This window comes from Salvelinus sp. IW2-2015, linkage group LG36 (genome assembly GCF_002910315.2).
Source record: "Salvelinus sp. IW2-2015 linkage group LG36, ASM291031v2, whole genome shotgun sequence".
Lineage (NCBI taxonomy): Eukaryota > Metazoa > Chordata > Actinopteri > Salmoniformes > Salmonidae > Salvelinus > Salvelinus sp. IW2-2015.
In genome coordinates, this window is record NC_036875.1 from 20043892 (window position 1) to 20066950 (window position 23059).

General features: G+C 44.4%; 1 protein-coding gene and 1 pseudogene across 2 annotated transcripts in view; one reads left to right on the forward strand and one right to left on the reverse strand.

Moving 5' to 3' along the window:
• The window catches only part of LOC111959894 (uncharacterized), a 15126-nt gene extending 7306 nt beyond the window's left edge, over positions 1-7820 (forward strand). The window contains exons 12-17 of one of the 2 annotated variants that reach the window (XR_011474928.1): positions 362-396; positions 490-536; positions 1845-1917; positions 2327-2504; positions 2647-2718; positions 2944-7820. Coding sequence is in view for 1 of the 2 variants with exons in the window: in XM_023981732.2 (XP_023837500.1) it covers positions 362-396; positions 490-536; positions 1845-1917; positions 2070-2504; positions 2647-2718; positions 2944-3020 (739 nt within the window). In the remaining variant the exon portion in view is untranslated. Of the gene's footprint in view, positions 1-361; positions 397-489; positions 537-1844; positions 1918-2069; positions 2505-2646; positions 2719-2943 lie in introns of both variants that reach the window. The other variant, XM_023981732.2, reaches the window with a different exon arrangement.
• On the reverse strand, positions 7461-13943 carry LOC111959393 (RCC1 and BTB domain-containing protein 1-like; annotated as a pseudogene).
• Between the last annotated feature and the right edge of the window lie 9116 nt (positions 13944-23059).

Sequence of the window (23059 nt, forward strand, 5' to 3'; positions counted from 1 at the left end):
TACAGTCTAACCAGACATCTAGGTATTTGTAGTTGTCCACAWATTCTAAGTCAGAACTGTCCAGAGTAGTGATGCTAGTCGGGCGGGRGGGTGCGGGCAACAATCGGTTGAGAGCATGCATTTAGTTTTTAAAAGCAGTTGGAGGCCACGGAAGGAGTGTTGTATGGCATTGAAGGTCGTTTGGAGGTTTATTGGTTTATTCTGACAAATTTCTTTACCTACCAAGGCTCTCTGTTGTCAAGGTTGTTCAAATAGCATGTTATCATTTCAGTGTTGAGGCGTGTACGCCAAATGTTCAAAAAAGGGAAGGAGGTAGCGTACAGTGACACAAGATTATTAATTTTGCTCTCTTACTTCACAGTAATCATGCTGAGACCCCCATAGCTTCCACCACAGGTAAAACATGTCAGGACGGACATTAACACACCACATTACCAGGATGTTTAATATAAAACCTAATAATATCAAACCAACTGTCATTTTCCTTAGGAAATCAGCCAGCACCTGAAGATGGGGACTATACATTCATCGACTCAGTGAGTTACATAGCTTTATTTTTCTGACTACTTGTCCAATACTTCTCCTGTGGCATTACTGTATCTCTATACTGGTCCTAAACCATTGATTCAACCATAAGGTGCTACAGAGGTTGGTGAGTACGGCCCAGTACATCACTGGGGCCGAGCTCCTTGCCATCCAGGACCTCTATATCAGACGGTGTCAAAGGGCCAAACATTTTTCTGACTCCATCCACCAAAGCCATAGACTGTTCTGTCTGCTACTGCACGGTAACGGTACCAGTGCACCAAGTCTGGAACCAACAGGACCCTGAACACCTTCTACCCTCAAGCCATGAGGCTACTTTACAAGACTAAATAGCTAATCATATGTCTACTCAGACTACCTTTATTGTCCCTTTTTTTGCACTTTCTATGCACACACACACACAGTCTACATAAACATAATATATGCATATTGACGCCACACACACACACTCACCACATACGCTGCTTGCTACTGTCCATCTATCACTTTAACCCTACCTATACAGTGGGGAGAACAAGTTTTTGATACACTGTCGGTTTTGCAGGTTTTCCTACTTACAAAGCATGTAGAGGTCTGTAATTTTTATGCTCCGTAAGAAGCATCTCAAGGTCCTGGAGTGGCCTAGCCAGTCTCCAGACCTGAACCCAATAGAAAATCTTTGGAGGGAGCTGAAAGTCCGTATTGCCCAGCGACAGCCCCGAAACCTGAAGGATCTGGAGAAGGTCTGTATGGAGGAGTGGGCTAAAATCCCCGCTGCAGTGTGTGCAAACCTGGTCAAGAACTACAGGAAACGTATGATCTCTGTAATTGCAAACAAAGGTTTCTGTACCAAATATTAACTTCTGCTTTTCTGATGTATCAAATACTTATGTCATGCAATAAAATGCAAATTAATTATTTAAAAATCATACAATGTGATTTTCTGGATTTCCGTCTCTCACAGTTGAAGTGTACCTATGATAAAAATTACAGACCTCTACATGCTTTGTAAGTAGAAAAACCTGCAAAATCGGCAGTGTATCCAATACTTGTTCTCCCCACTGTATGTACATATCTACCTCAATTACCTCGTACCCCTGCACATTGACTCGGTACTGGTACTCCCTGTACATAGTCATGTTATTTCTACTCGTTATTCACTGTATTTATTCCTTGTGTCACTGTTTCTATTTTTAAAAATCTTTATCTTTAACCCTGCATTGCTGGAAAAGGACCCATAAGTAGCCATTTCACTGTTAGTTAACATCTGTTGTTTATGAAGAATGTGACAAATAGAATTTGATTTGATCTCTCTCCAGGATGCTGGGTCCCAGAGTCTTTTGCTGCCAGTGATGCTGTGTGTTGCATCTGAAGAACCCTCTCAGGCCACAGGTAGTTACAGCTCCTCACCTCTCACCTGTACGCTCACTTTTCATTTTACTAAATTCTTACATACAATCCCTCCCTACTAGCCAGGAAGGAAAAACTCAAATGGTTGAGTTCTCTATCATCTCGCTCCCTCTGTGTTCTCTCTATCCTCTCAGTGTGCAGTTCTGCGTCTTGTCATGGTTCTGTTCCGCACTCACCTGGTTCACCACACGGCAGCTCTCACTCACCTGGTTCACCACACGGCAGCTCTCACTCACCTGGACCTGCTCAGGATCCCATCTTGCCTGTCCACTCACCTGACTGCTCATCCATACACTCTGGTCCACTCAATTTCACCAGCACAGCTATTGTGTGTTATGGCCTAGTGTCCTCTCCATCTCCCGCTACTCCCTCTCCACACTCTGTCTCCCAGTGTCCCCTGGCAAGGCCTGGAGGCCCGGGTTCACCTGGTGGTTCTGGCAATGCAGCCAGCAGTGTGTTCTGGAGGAGGTGTAACGAAGCAGGCTGTACAGAGTCCATCTTCACCACCTTCATCTCTGACATGGTCGGCATCTCCAAGAGGATCCTGTCAGATCAGGCCAGTCAGGAGGGTGAGTGGAACGGCTGGGGGGGTTGGCTGGTATATTAAATAAAACCGTCACCAATTGAACACTGTTAGGAGCATATAATCAGAATTGCAGGCTTCATTTATTTTCTTTCGTATGTTTTTGCTTTCTCTGTCTTCCTTCACAGATTATGATCTCTCTCTGAGAGTGATTGAGGCCTCTGGAAAATTATCACAGATGCTTTCACAGCAGGAGAGAGGTGAGAATTAGTGGATTAATAACAGGGTTATAGGAGTTTTTATAGCGTTGTGCAAATGGTAAGTCTTCTTATTTTCAAAGCTTGTGAAGCCTGTATTCATATTTTTCTAGCCCACATCCCATTGTTTGTTGTATGCTCTAAGTTGCTCTACATGCACTTRGTGTGCCTTTAAACAACTAAAATGATGCAAATATAAATCAAATGTATTCTCCCTCCTTTGTTCAGAGTTTAAGAAGAAGCAAAGGGAGCTCCAGAGAGCTACGGCAGCCATAAGAGAAGCCAGGTCAGCCCTGAAAAGATGAGCAGCACTGCCAGATAAATTAAAGCACTCAAAGTTCAATTCACCTTTCCTCATTTTTAAAGGTGTATTATTCAGCCATAAATTTATCATTTGATTTCTCAATGTTTTTTGAAAAAAGTTGTTCCGCTTTCTTACCTTATCATAATACCAAARGCATAACCTAATATTATATTACCACCGTGTTCATATTTATATATAGTAGAAGCAATTGTCAAAGAAGAAGAGGCTGGCTTTTTCACTTGCCAGAAAAGGGACTTTATAGCTTCACCAATGTAAAAAATGTATGTATGTAAAAAATGTACACTACCAGTCAAGTTTGGACACGCCTACTCATTCAACGGTTTTTCTTTATTTGTACTATTTTTTGGGGGTATTTTTTTATTGTAGAATAATAGTGAAGACATCAACTAGGAAATAACACATATGGAATCATGTAGTAACCAAAAAAGTGTTAAACAAATCWAAATATATATATTTTAAATTCTTCAACGTAGCCACCCTTTGCCTTGATGACAGCTTTGCACACTCTTGGCATTCTCTCAACCACCTTCTCCTGGAATGCTTTTCCAACAGTCTTGAAGGAGTTCACACATATGCTGAGCACTTGTTGGCTGCTTTTCCTTCACTCTCCGTTTCAACTTATCCCAAACCATCTCAATTGGGTTGAGGTCAGGTGATTGTGGAGGCCAGGTCATCTGATGCAGCACTCCATCACTCTCCTTCTTGGTCAAACAGCCTGGAGGTGTGTTGGGTCATTGTCCTGTTGAAAAACAAATGATAGTCCCACTAAGCGCAAACTAGATGGGATGGCGTATCGCTGAAGAATGCTGTGGTGGCCATGCTGGTTAAGTGTGCCTTGAATTCTAAATAAATCACTGACAGTGTCACCAGCAAAGCACCATCACACCTCTTCCTCCATGCTTCACAGTGGGAACCACACATGCGGAGATCATCCGTTCACCTACTCTGCGTATTACAAAGACAATAGCTCACATTTGGACTAATCAGACCAAAGGACAAATTTCCACTGGTCTAATAATGTCCATTGCTCGTGTTTCTTGGCCCAAGCAAGTCTCTTCTTAGTATTGGTGTATTTTAGTACTGGTTTCTTTGCAGATATTTGACCATGAAGCCCTGATTTTACGCACGGACACACCTACTCACCCCTCTGAACAGTTGATGTTGAGATGTCTGTTACTTGAACTCTGAAGCATTTATTTGGGCTACAATCTGAGGTGCAGTTAACTCTAATGAACTTATCCTCTGCAGCAGAGGTAACTCTGGGTCTTCCTTTTCTGTGGCGGGCCTCATGAGAGCCAGTTTCATCAGCTCTTGATGGTTTTTGCYACTGCACTTAAAGAAACTTTGAAAGTGGTTAATGTTCTGCATTGACAGACCTTCACGTCTTAAGGTAATGAGGGACTGTTGTTACTCTTTGATTATTTGGGCTGTACTTGCCATAATATGGACTTGGTCTTTTACCAAATAGGGTTATCTTCTGTATACRATCACTACCTTGTCACAACACAGCTTATTGGCTCAAATGCATTAAGAAGGAAAGAAATTCAACAAATTAACTTTTAACAACCACACCTGTTAATTTAAATGCATTCCAGGTGACTATCTCATGAAGCTGGTTGAGAGAATGCAATGAGTGTGCAAAGCTGTCATCAACTTAAAGGGTTGCTTACTTTGAAGAATCTCAAATATAAAATATATTTTGATGTAACACTTTTTTGGTTACTACATGATTCCATGTGTGTTTTCATAGTTTTGATGTCTTCACTATTCTACAATGTTTGAAAATAGTAAGAATAAAGAAAAACCCTGGAATGAGTAGGTGTCTTTTGACTGGTACTTAATAAATACAAATATATATTTTCCCCTAACCCTACCACCTCTCTCCTAATTGGAGTAAAGTAATGAACAATTAATACATACTATATACATTTTACGGAAACAGTTTTCTTTAATCCCATCCTTCAGCTACCATCAACCCCTCCCATCTAGCTCTGATACACATCCAGTTTGATTTCTATTTTGCCATATTTTTAACTGCTGTTTTACAAAAGTTCTGAAACTATATACATTTTAATCACACCCTTCAACCCCTCCCATCTATCTCTTATCATCCATGTTTTATTTATATTTTTCAATTGTGCTGTGACGCTTCACAAAAGTTCTGAACCTTTCTATTTCCATAGTTTCTACAGATTGTAAATTAAAGAAACATTTWTGKCAAAAGTATTGACTAGGACTTTTCAAATCACCCAGTAGTGCTATCTGCAGAGTTAGCTCCAGGTAAATGTTGCACTTCAACCATTCATGGACATGTGACCAAAAACAAGCTACATATAGACAGTACCAAAACAAATMATCTAATGATTCTGTCTCTTTGGACCAAAATCTGCAGAGCTGGGGAGGTTGTATTCCCCCATATATATACATTCTATTGGTCGCAAGAATTTMGTGTAATTTAAATTMAAAAATTCAGCGTTGTTTTGCGTATCGGTTCATAAACCATGTGTCTTGGAATCGGTACATCAAAATGTCTTCCCAACTKTTTTGCAYTCGATATGGCACAGCTGTCAATTTTTTMGTCCTTAAATTAAACTGGTGTGTATATATATTTTTAATCACAATTTTCTTTAACCAATTTTGGTCTAATGCATGGCCAGCAGACAAGCTCCTTAATTTTCCCCTCTTCCCCTACTGTTCTGTGGTCTGGGGAAATGCATCAGCAAGTGACATTAGGAGGCTGCAGATTGCACAGAACAAAGCAGCAAGGATTGTTTTAAGGTGGAGATATGATTCTTCTGTTGTAGTCATGCTGCCATGCAATAAAGAAATTGAATAATTTATCCGAGCAAACCAGAAACCTTTCAATATATACATTGACACAATACAGGAAAATTGTGCTGGACTATGGTAGATGAAGGGTCAATATATTAGTGTATTATGTCTGTAACTGTGTTATATATGAAATKATTTTCAAATAACTGAAAGTGAGAAGTAATCTGAATAAAGCGAAAAAGGCCATTCTTGAACACGGGGTGAGACATTCTTACTAATCTGCTAGAGAACCAGTTCGGAATGTAATAACTTCTGTATGACTGACGCCTTTAGTGAGAGGTCTAACGGTTTAATATTTAGTCATTTCTGCCCTCCATATTCAAATTCATTATGTAGGCCCGTTTCATTTTGTCTGGCTTGTCGTTCCAAGTAAAATTGAATATTTTTGCTCATGTAATTTATAAAACGAGGTTTTATAAAGGTGTAGGCAAGACCATAAACAAATATGTAAACTGTGATATGACTAAAGAGTTAATCAGGCTGACTTTTCCTTTTCATGGTAGCAATATATTTTTGCTAACTTTCTATTAAAATTTATTGGAGTGAGTTCATTTCTTTCTTTTGGGAAATGTATACTGAGTATGTCCACATCACCATCTGACCATTTTATTGGTAAACTACACAGTAATGTAAAAGTTGTATTTTGTGATCCAATACGTAATTTAGTACACGTATCATAATTTGGTTTTAATCCAGAGAGGTTAGAAAAATGATCTAGATCGCCTATGAGGTTGTGCAAGGATCCATACTGTTGATTTAAAAGAACATGAGTCGTCTGCGTACAATGACACCGTTATTTTTAAGCCCTGGCTTTCTAATAACCCTTTGATATTGTTGGATCTGATTTTTAATAGTTAATATTTTGATGGCAATAATATATAGATATGCCGATAGTGTACAACCTTGTTTTACTTCGACAGTTTAAAACTTTGAGAAGTAGACATTATTTACATCTGTTACTATACTTAACTTTAACCCATTTTATAAGAGATTCTCCAAAATTGAAATATTTCAGGAATTTATTTATAAACTCCAGTCAACTTTATCAAAAGCTTATTCAAAGTTATGAATACCAGGCCATATTTTTCAGGTTTCTGTTTCCAGTACTTGTCTTATATTATGTCAACCATGTAAAAAATGCACAATGCATCACAATGTTTCCGTGGTAGCGGAGACTGCATAGACGTTAAACGCTGCATATGTCGGCTCAGTCAAACTACCGCTATAGTGCTGAACTTCGGCGGTGGGATTGAATCGAGCCCTTGTTTTGCAACCAGTCTTACACCCACCTCCAGCCTACCACCCTTTTCTTTGACTCCACCCACTGATCTGTCACTTTAGGCTCTGCCCACAGAGCTTCTATCCAACAGATCAACTGTGTGCTGCCCTCAGAACAGGATCCAATAAGGACAACTCCATTGGTCATATTGAGGAAAGTTAACTGGCACTCCGCTCCACAGAATTGGCATAGTCATAGAAATGAATTACTCAGTTGGAATCATTAMAAAAACTCAACTGGAATCTCAGCAGCTCCTCACAACAAAGCAGCCTTCACCCAGCTTTCTCTCACACAGTGTGTGTCACTAAATATCTACAAGTTGTCTTTAATGATCATAAAAATAGGTGATTATCATTTCTGTATAATAGTTCTGTACAGCTGAGATATAGTGCAAACATTACTGAAAAGTAACAATACCGTAAATGTCTGAKGTCATCTGTAACATCTTTCAACATAGGCTGAAAATATTGCATTCAAAAACCCAGCCAACCCAATGTGCTTCACAGACAATGTTCTCCAAGAACTCTGTCATGGAGTTTACATTGACCCTATGCACAGGTTTTTTTGTTACTCTTTTTAGGAATGATGTGATTTCACAAGTGGAACATTTGTATTGCTCAAACAGATTAAGGCCTAGATTGAATCAGATCAAGCGTTACCAGGCAATAACAGACACCAGCATAGCGGATGTTTTGGCAGTGTTGGAGGTTGAACTGTGTTGGAGCCATTAGATRGGTGAGCAGCTGCTCTTGATCATTGTCACCAAGCCACACCTGTCCCAGTCGTGTTAGAAGTTCAGAACAAGAAGGTGGGCAGTCAAATTGAAAAATCATGAGGATTTCTATAGTCCTAATCGACGTGTAGATTACATCTCACATTCCAGTGTTCAAACTTGTAAGCAAGGCTACATGGGGTTTCTGTTAATGGGACTCCGTGCAGCCAATGGCAATGTCCGCTTTAGGTATAAGGCCGGGAACCACTTGTGGATTTGACAGCTCTAACGCAGTTCCACCTCCGACACCCCAAAAACAACCACTATGCAGATGTTGGCTAAAGCAGATCTGATTGAATCAATCCCTAAGACTGGATCTAATAACATGAGACCCACTGTTCAATTGGAACACTGAAGACCACTATCTGTCAGTAGTGACAAGTTAAATAATCAATCTCACACAGGCTTTCCCAGAACCCACTGCACCATATCAGAAAGTGCAAACGTGCTCCTCACTCGTCAAGAAGAACTCAATCCACACGTATGATTGGAAGGAAAAAATGGAAACAAAATACTTGCAAAAAAACTCTGGCCTCCAAAGCTGCAAGATGTAACTACCAACCCACAGAGGGAGATGGAAGATTATATAAATATCTAATAACCCCACTGAACAGTTCTGTAACACCCCTTATACAGGGTTTAGGGTAACTACTTAACATCCTTTGCCACCCATCTTATGTGCAGTAAACAGACAACCACTGGCAGGAGCTACAGCTAACGGAACAGCCTGGTGGCTCGTATCAGACGGCAGACCAGAGCGTGGTTAGCCTAGCGTAGCCCCCTGTGATGGAGACAGATGAGCCAGTTCAGCGGTCAGTTCTTGAAGGCTCCACAGCGGCTGGCTCGGCAGATGAACTCTTTGAGAAGGTTGCCTTCGATCTGCCAGAAGGCTGCAGTCTGGGTCACCTCCGTCAGATGGTTCACACAGAACTTAAAGCAGAACTCCTCCAGGTCCTAGATACGCCACATGGTTAAACAGGAAATATGAAGTTAGCACTTGTCCAATAACAAACGCTCGTTTTAGTTTTCCTTTGCTATGGTGTGCCCCAATGAACACAACCCTGGTAGAGTAGGCTTGGTAGAAGTTGCTCCTAGCCACTGGTACAGGGTCAGATATGTGTTAATCCGCCTAAAGGTTAAGATTGGGTGAAGGGTTACCTGTTGCTAGGTGTGGAAGCGGGACTGACCTCTGCGTCGTAGCGCACGGCAGCAGCGAGCAGAGAGAAGGCGTTCTCTATGGTGATGCCTCTCTTGATGATGTGCTGACAGAGACGCTTCAGGCGGTTCTCACAGTAGGATGTGGCCAGGTCCAGCAGACCTAACACAACCATAGACAGTCTGGATCACTGTTGGCCTGGGATGTTTGCATACATTGTATCTGCATCCGTGTTGTTTCTGGACTTTTATAAATCAATGACCCTTGGTCTACAGATGAGGTACACCCCAATATGAGCTTGACTGGTAGCACTGTCACAGCCTTTAACCCTCCCCTATTGATTAATTGCCTTGTCAGTAAGGCATGGCTAGGTGTGGGACTGACCAATAGCATCCTCTGGGGGCAGGTCTATGTTGTCTGTGTAGAGGAACTCTAGGAAGGAGCGGTAGACGGGGTAGGTGAACTGGTCGATCTCTATCACCTCCTTCATGTCTTCATTCCAATGGGACTGGAACATGGACCTGAAGTGCTCACACCTAGCAGTGGAGAGGGGTAGAGAGGACAGCTGTTAGCGTCACTAAATATCCTCAATTTAAAGGGATTGTTCAGGGTTTTGGCAATGAGGCCCATTATCTACTTAGAGTCACGAACTTGTGGATACCATTTAAGCATGCTAGCTGTACCCAAACACTTTGAGTCTTTGTGCCAAGCTAGTTAGCATTGGCACATGAATCTACCTCTAACTTCCTTCATACTGGACGCAGATACATAGAAATATTATCCACAAGTTCACCTGACTGAGGAAGTAGATAAGGGGCTTCATACCAAAATCCTGAACTATCCCTTTAAGTGTCTTTGGGTCTTTGAAAAGCACTAATGTAAAACAACACCACATTTCCTCATTCGCTAGGAGAGATAAACTTGTAATGGGTCTGGTAAAACAACTTGACTCAATAATAGACCATTCAACTTCAAACTTTCCCAATAATCCAAAAAGGTACTTAGATTTGGAAATAATTTATTGATGTTAGCTGGGTAATTTGATAGTGCTGTGTTAGAGCCCAGTGAGCAACCTGCCTGACCTGATCTTGAGCACAGCCTTGTGCACATGGATGTATTTGCCGTCCACGCTGAACTTGAGGTCGGCCGTCTCTGGGCTGTCAAACTCCTTCTTTAAAGACTGGGACACTGTCAGGAAGTCATCATGCTCTGGAGAGAACACACAAACACAATGAAAGTCATCACGCTCTGCCAAAAGTAGAGGACGTACTCAGTCACACACTCTTACCCATAGAGAGCATCCTCCACATGACGGAGGGCGTGGCGAAGCAAGCAAAAACGTCATCAGTGCAGGAGAAGTGTGTGAGGAAGGGCAAGACGATGGACTGACCCCTACACTGGCCCCACATGTACACCTGGCCACTCTGAGTCTTAGCTGCTGAGGTGTGTGTGGAGTGGCATGCTGCAATCTCTACAATCCTGCTGGAGAGGAGGGAGGAGATCAGTCTGTATTCTGAGACTGCCTCATCTCTTTCTCAGCCATGATGTGTACTGTGTCTGCCTGTGTATATACACATTTCTCACCTCTCCTTCTCYGCCATGATCTGGACTGGGCTGAGTTGGTTGCTCTTGTTGCCTGTGCCCAGCTGGCCATAGGTGTTGGTCCCCCAGGCATACAGCAGCCCCTCGTCCGTTAGGGCCAAGGAGTGGGCATAGCCAGACACTATCTGGACGGGAAGAGAGGGGTTAATGTTAGTGGAGGTAGTGTGTGTGTGTGTGTGTGTGCGTGCACTCACCTGTAGCACACAGAGACTCTGCAAGCCCACCAGGCGACAAGGTGTCAGCTGATTCCCATTGTTGCCTAGCCCCAGTTGGCCGTTTCCGTTATAGCCCCAGCCGTACACCTGAGAGAAACAAACGCACAAACACTCTCTTAGGTGTCCTGCAAGGTTGCTGCATACTTGTGAACCTACTAAGTTAAAGTACACCGGCTGATTGAATACAACATATACTTAACATATTTAATATCAAACCCACATTCAAACTGTGGTCACTCACCTCTCCATTCTCGACCACAGCCAGAGAGGAGGTTTGACCACATGTGATGCTGACGACCACCTTGTTCTGCAGACAGTTGGACACTCTCCTGGGGGTGGGCTGGTTGGCCGTGGACCCTGACCCCACCTGGCCACAGTTATTYTAGCCCCAAGCATACACCTGGACAGGGAGGTCAGAGAATCACATTTCACTGAATATCTTGATTTTCTTCAGGTATAATAATATAGTTCAAAACACTATAGAACATCACACATCTAACAGCAATACAAGTCCAGCCCACTTCCCTGATAATACAACAGGTTCACTCTAGAGTGGTGTCAGTCACTGGACCAGTGACATAAAGCTGACTCAGTGAAAGTACAGAGGGTAACAATAGGGCCTTTATATCAGAGCTTAGATTTACCGGGTCACAGTAAGTTGGTTTAGACTAGGGCACGGTGGTAAGGGGGCTTAGAGCAGTGTTTCTCAATCCATGGTCTGTGGAATGTTGTTGGCCAGCCCCTCAGAAGTTTCTGACAGACACAAGTGTTACTTTCAATATAAGCAGAACCCCACACACACACCTCTCTCCTCTTTCTATCCTTTCATCTTTTAACCTCTCCAGCATTAATAGGGATCATGGGGTGAGGAGTCACGAGCCACCTATCTCCCACTACCCCTCATTTTGCCTCTCCATCCTTCCTTCTCTCACCTCTCCAGTGTTGGTCAGGGCCAGGGAGTGATGTGAACCACAGGCCACTTCCGTCACCCTCTTGTTGAGCAGGCTGGCAGACACCAGCACAGGAGCGACCCCCTGGTTGGTGGTCCCATTCCCCAGCTGACTGTAACCATTGTGGCCCCAGGCAAACAGCTCGCCCTCTGACACACAATGGAGAAAACGGTGAGTTAGAAACCCCAAATAGTGGTAGAAATACTTTGAACAGACATCTGGGATAGGGATTAGGGAATCATGTCAGCTCTATTGAAGACATTTCTATGTCCAACATTCTGTGCCATCCTCTTGAACGGTGTATCCCTGTTATGTGCTGTAGTACCCTCAGTGGCCAGGAGGATGTGGGGTCCGCTGCCATAGCTGAGGCTGACCACTTTCCTCCCACTCAGAAAGTCCAGCTTCTTAGGTAGGATGGTGCTTTGGCTATCCCCTGTTCCCAGGCAGTTACTGCAGTTCAGCCCAAACACATACACCTAAGGAAGAGAAAGAGAGATGGGTCACTGTTTGAACAAGCAGACACCAGTCAGCATGTGCTGTGCATGTGTATTCCAGAAGAGACCTAGGGGTCACGCCAGATAAAACACACTGACTACACCAATCATCTGACCACTTACGTCATCATTGTGGGTGATGTAGATGACCTCGTTGGCGGAGTTTCCAAACACGCAGGCCTGTCGTATGGACGAGAGCTCCTCGCCTTCCATCAGGCTAAACAGCGGCCATTTTGTCACATCCACCATAGTGCGTCTTGATCTCCGTTGCGACGGTGGAGGGGTGTGTCCCCGGCTACAGGGAGGAGCAGGTGCGTGGTCTTGGTGGGTGATGCTATCCCTGCTTTTCACACTGAATATTAGTCAAGAGACATCGAGAGAACACACAGAGAGAGCTTACACAACCACCAGAGAACACACAACTCGAAGTCAGAGATCAAACACACACGCATTCACAATCATCAGAGCACATGTGGGCACAAACAGTGACACGCACACACATACTGTATAACTCAGATACTCTGCAACCTCAGACCACCAGTGTTTTGAGTTGGTGAAATTGAGCAGACAGAACAGAGAGAACAGACCATTGTCCTGGCCTATAATCTCTAAACGTTTCCAGATTATAATTTAATCTGTTCCCCACGAACCGCAGGGTTTCACATTTTTATTCTATCCCAGCACAAACCAGAGTAATTGCCAAGCACTATATGAATCCAGTGGGTTAGTGTTGGGGTGGAATAAATATGCGCAATCCTAGGAACAGATTTGGAAACACTGACCTTACATGTGGTGGGTTCTATATCCAGTGAACTGAGACATATCTAAAAAAAATACTTGATACTGTTTTAAAGCAGGCAGCTAGGCTGGGAATAGTTGCTCAGTTAGAGCTTTGCTTTAGGATCGATTGCAGAACCTTGATCTCACCCCTAGGGATTACCACACAAAACACGTCAATCGAAAAAGATCAAGACTAGCCAATTTTCTGACTCTACACAAGCAAAACTCTCAACTAGCCAGTTTAGTGTATCAGAAAAGAGAGTAAATAATGTTAATACTACAACCGAAAACGCATACACATTTTATTGAGTCTATTGATGAAATTAGTAGCTAGTTAGCTAGTGGAACTTTAGCTGATTAGTTAGCCATCTAAAGTTACCTATACAGTGATCAGAGATTTCACACAGTGCCACACTCGCCTTAAATTACTGTGAACCTGGCTAGATAACATTATCTAGAAAGCAAGCCAACAAAACATTCTAGTTGTAGCTAAGTTAGTTACTGCTCGTAAACGAGTATGCCAGCTGACAACAACGTGCATTCACTGACCTACAAGAGCGTTCCATAGTCAATAATGACAACTTTTCCGGGGAGGAAAACAAAATAGATCAAAATGAAAGTATGTTTAAAAGCGTAACACCACCAAGCCTACCTATGAGATGCGTTAGTTTGGTGCTATTACCGGTGGACGGGTAGCTAGCCTCCCGGTCACTGAAACGCTTTCTCCTGCCGCCGCCGCTACCACCTCTCCGATAATGTTAGCATCTCCCTCCGATGTTGGTGTGTCCGGAAGTGAGAGCCAATACATGTCACGTGATCAACATTCAACCAAGAGAGGCCCAACTCGATGGAAAATCTGTCACCCTCCAGCAGGTGGCGTTTTTTCGTTGTTTCGCCCAGTTGTTACGAGTGCACTGATAGAAGTAGGACACGTGACATTACTGCAACTTTGTGAAAAAACACTTTATATCAGTCTCGAGATAGCTATGCATATTCATGACATGAGGCTAGTAGTATAGCATCTCTCAATTGAATACAGGCGGTTGACACCGACAACCCTCATGTCGATTTCAAAAATAGGGTTATCCATCAACCTAAAGAAGACAGGAGGGCGCTAGATCGTGGACAATGACTCCCATTGTTGGGGCGGAGAGATGTATATTGTCCATATACCCTAAATAAATAGAACAAAGGTCACTAGATGGCTGTCTGACCATATAATAAACACCCCCAAAACATATGTTAAACATTTACATTTCTCAACATAATCCTCTTATTTCAGGTTTTGCAAGAAGCCTGATCGCTTTCCTGATCCAGTTTTGCTCTCAGTTAATCATGGGGGTTATCAGGTGATTCAGTGGGTGATTCTTTTGTTTTGTTTTCTCTAATCAATACCAGAGCAGAGGTGAATTTAATCTTGACTCTGCCCTTCTATTTGTTTGATTAAACGAGCACGTTTTACTCATGTTGTCCCGCCTCATGTTGTTGTTCCTTATGATATCCTCATGTCAGTCAATGGCACATCCATCTACCATTTCTTTAGTAGCTCTGAAATAAACAACCCACACAAACAACTTATCAACTCCTTGAATTATTTAATTTCACTTCAGCTGGTGCCACAGGTATAACCAGGTGAAGCTACTGCCATGGTTACCATTCCCAGTGATTGAAATCCCAGTCAGCTGGGTAGATCAGTCCAAGGGAGATAGAGCTGGTTAAGAAAGCTGCATGCAAACACATGAAAATAAGTAGATGTTATCTCCTTATTTGGTTGACTGTTCAGTGGCATTCAACTCTGCTTGTAGGACCATCCATTTCAGCACAGAGGTGTAATGGCAAGCAACTGGATCACAAACCAACACTACGAAGAGGAATCAGGACCTTGCTGATAACTGAAGCTATTATACATTTCAAGGCCTTGGATGCTTGACTGATCTGCTCCACTCTTTGGACTATTAAGGGAAAAGCTTGGATGGACTCCAAACATCAGAGATCTGCAGAAACCTCCATCCTTCATATAAACCTCAATATCCTGTCTGTCATGGGCATGGCCCTGTGCAGACAGTCTCACATGCATACATCCAAAGTGGTTCTAGTGGGCCTGGATGGGGCAATYAAGTCCACCCCTCCACTGTCTTCAGAAGGGTGACCCCCACCATGGGCTTCAATGTTGGCTCGTTGGAGCTGGACTCTGGCCCGGAGCTTACCGTGTGGGACATAGGGGGATACGCAAGCCCTGTGGAAAGACCACATGGAGGGCTGCGATGCCCTGGTGTTGGAGTAGACTGGAGGCATTGGGGAGAGTGCTTGGGGACGAGAGGGTGCGGGGGGGGGGTGTCTCCCTTGGTGTTGGTTAGTAAGATGGACCTCGCCGAGGCCATGGGGCTCCAGGAAGTGATGGATGGATGGACTGGAGCAGTCCTGGGACTTGGAGGTGCAGATGCCCTGGGCTCACTGGCCACACTCAGAGACCGCTGAGGGGTAACACACACGGATATGAAACACATTCACAAATACACAATGCAAACTGATCAATAGACAAAGCATGGATGCCAATACGGTTTGGGTTAAATGCGAAAGACATTTCGGTTGACATTTCAGTTGTGCAACTGACTAAGTATCCTCTTGCCCTTTCATACACACACAGAGCTAAAAGGGTAGGCACACAACCAATATGAGGATGTGAAACTTTTCATAAGCATACTGTGTTCCTATGACTAACTAGCTCCATGCCTCAGAATGTATCAGGCCAGTAGGTTATTTTAATATAGAACCAGTTGTGACATTCACTCTAAAGGAAACTGTTAAAATGGGACTCGAGAATTGTTTGCAGAGAAGATTGGAATGAAATAGCTACTTATCAAAAGGACAAAAATCCAATGGGATTATCCACCCTTTTTTACACTCATTGTAACAATTCTACATTAAACAAATCTCCTCACAGCAATGTCACTTGAGTGCCACTAATTTGTACCATTTACAGAAGATGCAGTACCCCTCTACACCACAATGTGGTCTCCAACTCAACCCTGCTGGTTAATGTAGTTTCTCCCTGGAAGTTGGATTAATGGTTACTACTGATTTACATATTGACACTGCCAGTCTGAAGGGACTGGTGACATACAATGACTTTAAAATAAAACCTTTAGTCGTACTTTCAGTAAAGCTTATGATTATTGATTGGTATTTTACATCAGGTATATTTCTCTAGGTACCATGGACAGCAACTCAATCACATACATGCGAGCATAGTCACTTTGTCCCTTAATACGACGCATTCGCTCTCCCCTTTTTCCCCCCCCAGACACACATGCCTTGATTTTAGTGTACAAATCAGAACACTTGCAGCGGTGAGGATCCAACGGCTAACAGGAAGTTTATTTTGGTTAGGATCAGTAATACAGAGACCATGTCCTGAGGGCGAGATGGGAGGAAGTGATTTCATAATCCCCTTATTGGTTAGCAGATTGTGGCATTGATGGGTTTGTTTGTGGTGAATGTAGGTATGGGTGGATATGTCATAATGGGTTACAATGCTCAGCCCATAGAATTAGGAATTAGAATAGTATTAATAGGATCTCTATGGCTCAGCCAATAAAATAGGAGTAGAACAATCACTACAGCAGAGAGCAGCATTGACTCATCCCATGGCAGACTCCAGTAATTAGGGAGACAACACACACCAATTTCAGATGCTCCAACAGCTTCTAGCATTTTTTTTCCATAATACATCTGAGAAAAAACTTGTTTGTTTCGTATAAATGAAAAACAAAAAGGCACAATGTCAATGAATTTCAACTCATTCTCGTTTTTAATATGCACAAGAGTTGAAAGTATCAGTGAGCCACCTTAAAGAGAAGAATTCAATCAAAAATTTATAAAAAAGATATAAACATTGGAGGCCAAAACACAGTCTGTTGCTATTTCTCTCTATTCTCTTATTTAAAACAACTTTTCTCCAGCAAGTAAAAATCTTGCAAGTAACATAAGCTTGTATCGTTTTCCGATACAAGACAAAGAAATTGTAATTCTTTAAAGTGGCTCGGTCCGTCTAGGCGGATAGTTCATGACTGTACACCCCCCCCCCCCCCCTAAGGTTTTGTTCATTAGCAATAAACTTTCCCCCACCCCTTCCCCTAATCCAAACCCACTCCTGCCTCCCCCCACCCACTGTCTATCAGTAGTTAGCAGCCTAATGGCCCATTCAAACATACAGCTGCAAAAGAGTATTATGCCTTGTGGTGGCAGAGTAGCAACTTATTTGACCATCTACAGTAGTGACCAGATGACTGGACCTTCATTGCTATTGCTGCCAGGCTTCCATTGAAAATAACAACTTCCCTGCTTTTGCTGTGCACTGTTTGAACAGGTCATAAACAGAGGAAAACAAGTCCAGACCAGAGACCAACTGGGACGGCTCTGCGATGGCAAAATGACACAGTCAGTCCCTGCAGATAGACAAGCAGGTTCATCAGCATGTCATCATAATACACATGAATGTTAAAAAATAAAGACAAAACAAAAATWAAAAAAACTGAACACCCCGTCCGTCTTTGATAGTACGTAGGTTATCGTTCTGCAGAGTGAGTCCAGTTCCAACAATGACTTGTCAGCTGCAGCAGCTTTGTACAGGCATTATGGAAATATATATTTGTATATTCTCAAGAGACTCGTTTAAGAGATACACATTGCATTTTGTACAATTATTCAGGTTGTTGATGACGTGACAAAATAAAATAAAAAGCACAAAAAAAAAAAGTTAAGTTCTGCAAAGGTCAGAGGTCGTGTTCTATCCTCAGTCCTGTCTTCAGTATCTGTCTCTTTCCGCAGGAAGAGAGAAAAAAAACTACCTCTCAGACGTGTGCGTAGGACGAAATGATAAAAGTAAAAATGGCAAATCTGGAAGCTCCACAGCCTGGACCAGAACAAGCCAAGTAGATATTTTTCAATTTCAACATAAAGTACATTTTTAAAAGAATGGGAGAATTTAAAAAGAGAAACCCCCCCAAAAAATCTGATTTGCCAAATGGTCCGTGCAAGCCGGAATCCTTGGAACGTCAATACCCCCCATTGAAGTAGATATTTAAAATGGGTAAAGGTTATGTTTAAGATTAGGGTTAAGGGTAGGGACGTCCCAAGGATCCCGGATAGCACTGAGCATTTCCAAATATAGGTTTTTTGAGTTTGACTGTTCTGGTGTTGAAGAATTCAGGTGATATTCACCTGTCAACTACTTTGTTGGATATCCCAACAGAGACATCACTACCCACCCTTCCACAGGACGTGACATCACTTGTGCAGCAGAATTTAATGTCCTCTAGGGAACAGGGCTACAGTAGCGATATTCCATCACAATACCCAGAGGTATTTTCCTCCAACTTCAGGTTGCTTTTTTATTTTGCTCTCTCCTGAATTAGAGCAAAATTGCAAAACAATTGTATACTTCTTTATGTAGGAGTTTTGCAGTATAAGTATATTTTTTACAAATTTCCTTTTTTTTTTTMTTGATACATACAAATCAATAACTCTACTCAAGAGAAGTGAAAAGGGGGAAAAAAGGAAAAAGTAATAACATGTTTCAGTCAGTCACAGAATCCTCTTCCTGCCTAAAGACCGCCCTTTCCTGTCCTAAGTCTTTGGGAAGGGGGGTGGGGTCCGTGGCTATTCTTTGCTTAGCTCTAGGGTTAAACGTCTTCAATTGGGGAGCACTGTGTGTGTGTCTAGCTGTGTGTGTCTGTGCGTGTAGCTGGCTGTGTGTGTACGTGTAGCTGCACACACAGAACAGTCTCTACACACTCGACACACACACAGACAGTCTCACACACTCTTCACACACACAGACAGTCTCACACACTCACACCACACAGACAGTCTCACGACACTCTCACACACACAGGCAGTCTCACACCACTCTCACACACACAGACAGTACTCACACACACTCTCCACACACCACATCTCACAACACTCTCACACACTCTCACCACACTCTCACCACACACACACACACACTCTCACACACACACACACACAGACACTCTCACACACACACACCACACACACTCTCACACACACACACAACAGACACACACAGACAGACACAGACAGTCTCACACACCACACAGACAGTCTCTCTCCACACACACCATACACACACACACACTCTCACAGACAACACACAGACAGACACAGACAGATCTCACACACACACACAGATAGACACGACAGTCACACACACACACCAGACAGACACACACAGACACACACAGAGTCTCACACACACACACACAGACACACACAGACAGTCTCACACACCACACCAGACCAGTTCTCACACACACAGACAGTCTCACACACACACACACACAGTCTCACACACACCACACACACAACACAGTCTCACAACACACACACACACAGACAGTCTCTCACACACACATCACACACACACACAGTCTCACACACACACAGACAGTCTCTCACACACACACACACAGACAGGTCTCTCACACACACAAGACAGTCTTCACACACACACACACAGACAGTTACACACAGACACACCAGCACAGTCACACCACACAGCACAGACAACTCACACAGACAGTCACACACCACAGACACACACAGACGTCACACACACACGACACACACAGACAGACACACACAGACAGTCTCACACACAACACCAACACACACACAGAACACACACAGACACATACGACAGTCTCACCCACACACACAGACACACACAGACAGTCACACACACACAGACACACACAACACAGACACACACAGACAGTCTCACACACACACAGGACACAACACACAGACACACCAGACAGTCTCACACCACACACAGACACACACAGACCAGTCTCACACCACACAGACACACACAGACAGTCTACACACACACACACACACAGACACACACAGGCACAGACAGTCTCACACACACACAGATCACACACAACACAGACTCTCACACACACAGAACACACACAGCACCAGCCACATACACAAGTCACACACAACAGACAGTCTTCACACACACACACAGACAGTCTCACACACACACACAGACATCTCACAACAACACAGACAGACTCTCACACACACACACAGACAGTCTCACACCACACACAGACAGTCTCACACACACACACACACCACAGGTCCACACACCACACACACACACACAGACAGTCTCACACACACACGACAGTCTCACACCACATCACAGACAAACACAGACAGTCTAACACACACACACACACACAGCAGTCTCACACACCACAGACAGTCTCACACACTCCACACACACACACACCAGACAGTCTACACAACACACACACACAGACATGATCTCACACACACACAGACATCATCAACACACACACAGAGCAGCTCACACACACACACAGACAGTCTCACACACACACACAGACAGTCTCACACACACACAGACAGTCTCACAACACACAGACAGTCTCACACACAGTCTCACACATCTCACACACACACCACACAGACAGTCTCACCACACACACACACAGAACAGTCTCACACACAACAACACAGACCAGTCTCTCTCACACAACACACACCACAGACAGTCTCACACACACACACACACAGACAGTCCACACACACACACACAGACAGTCTCACACACACACACACAGACCGTCTCACACACACCACAACAAAGACAGTCTCACACACACACACACAGACAGTCTCACACACACACACACACAGACAGTCTCACACACACACACACAGACAGTCTCACACTACACACACACAGACAGTCTCACCACAACACACAGACAGTCTCACACACACACACACAGACAGTCTCACACAACACACACAAGACGTCCTACACACACACACACACAGACAGTCTCACACACACACACACACAGACAGTCTCACACACTCACACCACACAACACACAGACAGTCTCACACATCACACACAGCACAAAACATCCACACACACACAGACACACAGACAGTCTCACCACACACAGACACACACAGACAGTCTCACACACACACACACACAGTCTCACACACACACCACACACAACAGACAGTCTTCTCACACACACACACACACACACAACACAAGACAGTCTCACCACACACACACAGACAGTCACACACACAACACAGACAGACAGTCACAGACACCACACACACACCAACACAGACAGACACCAGACAGTCTCACACACACACAGACACGCACAGACAGTCTCACACAACACCACAGACACACACAGACAGTCACACAAACACACAACAGTCTCACCACACACAAGACACACACACACACACACACACAGACAGTCTCACACAACACAGACAGTCAACACACACACACAGTCTCACACACCACACAGACAGTTCTCACACACACACACACAGAGACAGTACACAGACACACACAGGACAGTTCTCAACACACACCAGACAGTCTCTTTCACACCACACACAACAGACAACACACACACACACACACACACACACACCACACACACCACCACACACACACAACAGACAGTCTCAGACACACACAGACAGTCTCACACACACACAGACACACACAGACAGTCTCAGACACACACAGACACCACACACAGACAGTCTCAGAACACACACACAGACAGTCTCAGACACACACAGACAGTCTCAGACACACACAGACATCTCAGACACACACAGACAGTCTCAGACACACACAGACAGTCTCAGACACACACAGACAGTCTCAGACACACACAGACAGTCTCAGACACACACAGACAGTCTCAGAACAGCAGCACACACACACACAGACGTCTCACACCACACACACAGACAGTCTCAACACAACACAGACAGTCTCACACACACACACAGACAGTCTCACACACACACACACACAGACAGTCTACACACACACCACACAGAAACAGTCTCACACCACACACACAGACAGTCTCACACACACACACAAGACAGTCTCACACAACACACACACACAGACAGCCTCACACACAGACAGCCTCACACACACACTCACACACACAACAGCCCTCACACACACACACACACACAGACAGCCTCACACACACACACACACACAGACAGCCTCACACACACACACACACACACAGACACAGTCAACAACACAACTCACACCACACACACAGACAGGCAGTCGCGCATCCACCACACAGCCACACCACTCACTCGCACAAGCCACCACACTCACTGCGCAGCCAGGCGCACACGCGCACACAGCCAGGCGCACACAGCCAGGCGCACACGCGCACACAGCCAGGCGCACACGCGCACACAGCCAGGCGCACACGCGCACCACAGCCAGGCGGCCAACAGGCGCACACAGCCAGGCGCACACGCGCACACAGCCAGACACAGGCAGCTACACGCACACAGCCAGACACAGGCAGCTACACGCACACAGCCAGACACAGCAGCTACACGCACACAGCCAGACACAGGCAGCACACGCCACACAGCCAGACACAGGCAGCTACACGCACACAGCCAGACACAGGCAGCTACACGCACACAGCCAGACACAGGCAGCTACACGCACACAGCCAGACAACAGGCAGCTACACGCACACAGCCAGACACAGGCAGCTACACGCACACAGCCAGACACAGCCAGACACAGCCAGCTACAACGTACACACGCCACACAGCCAGACACACGCCAGCTACACGTACACACGCACACAGCCAGACCACAGCCCAGACACAGCCAGCTACACGTTACACACGCAACACAGCCAGACACAGCCAGCTACACGTACACACGCACACAGCCAGACACAGCCAGCTACACGTACACACATGCACACAGCCAGCTACACGCCACACACACAGCAGCTACACGTTAACACACACACAGCC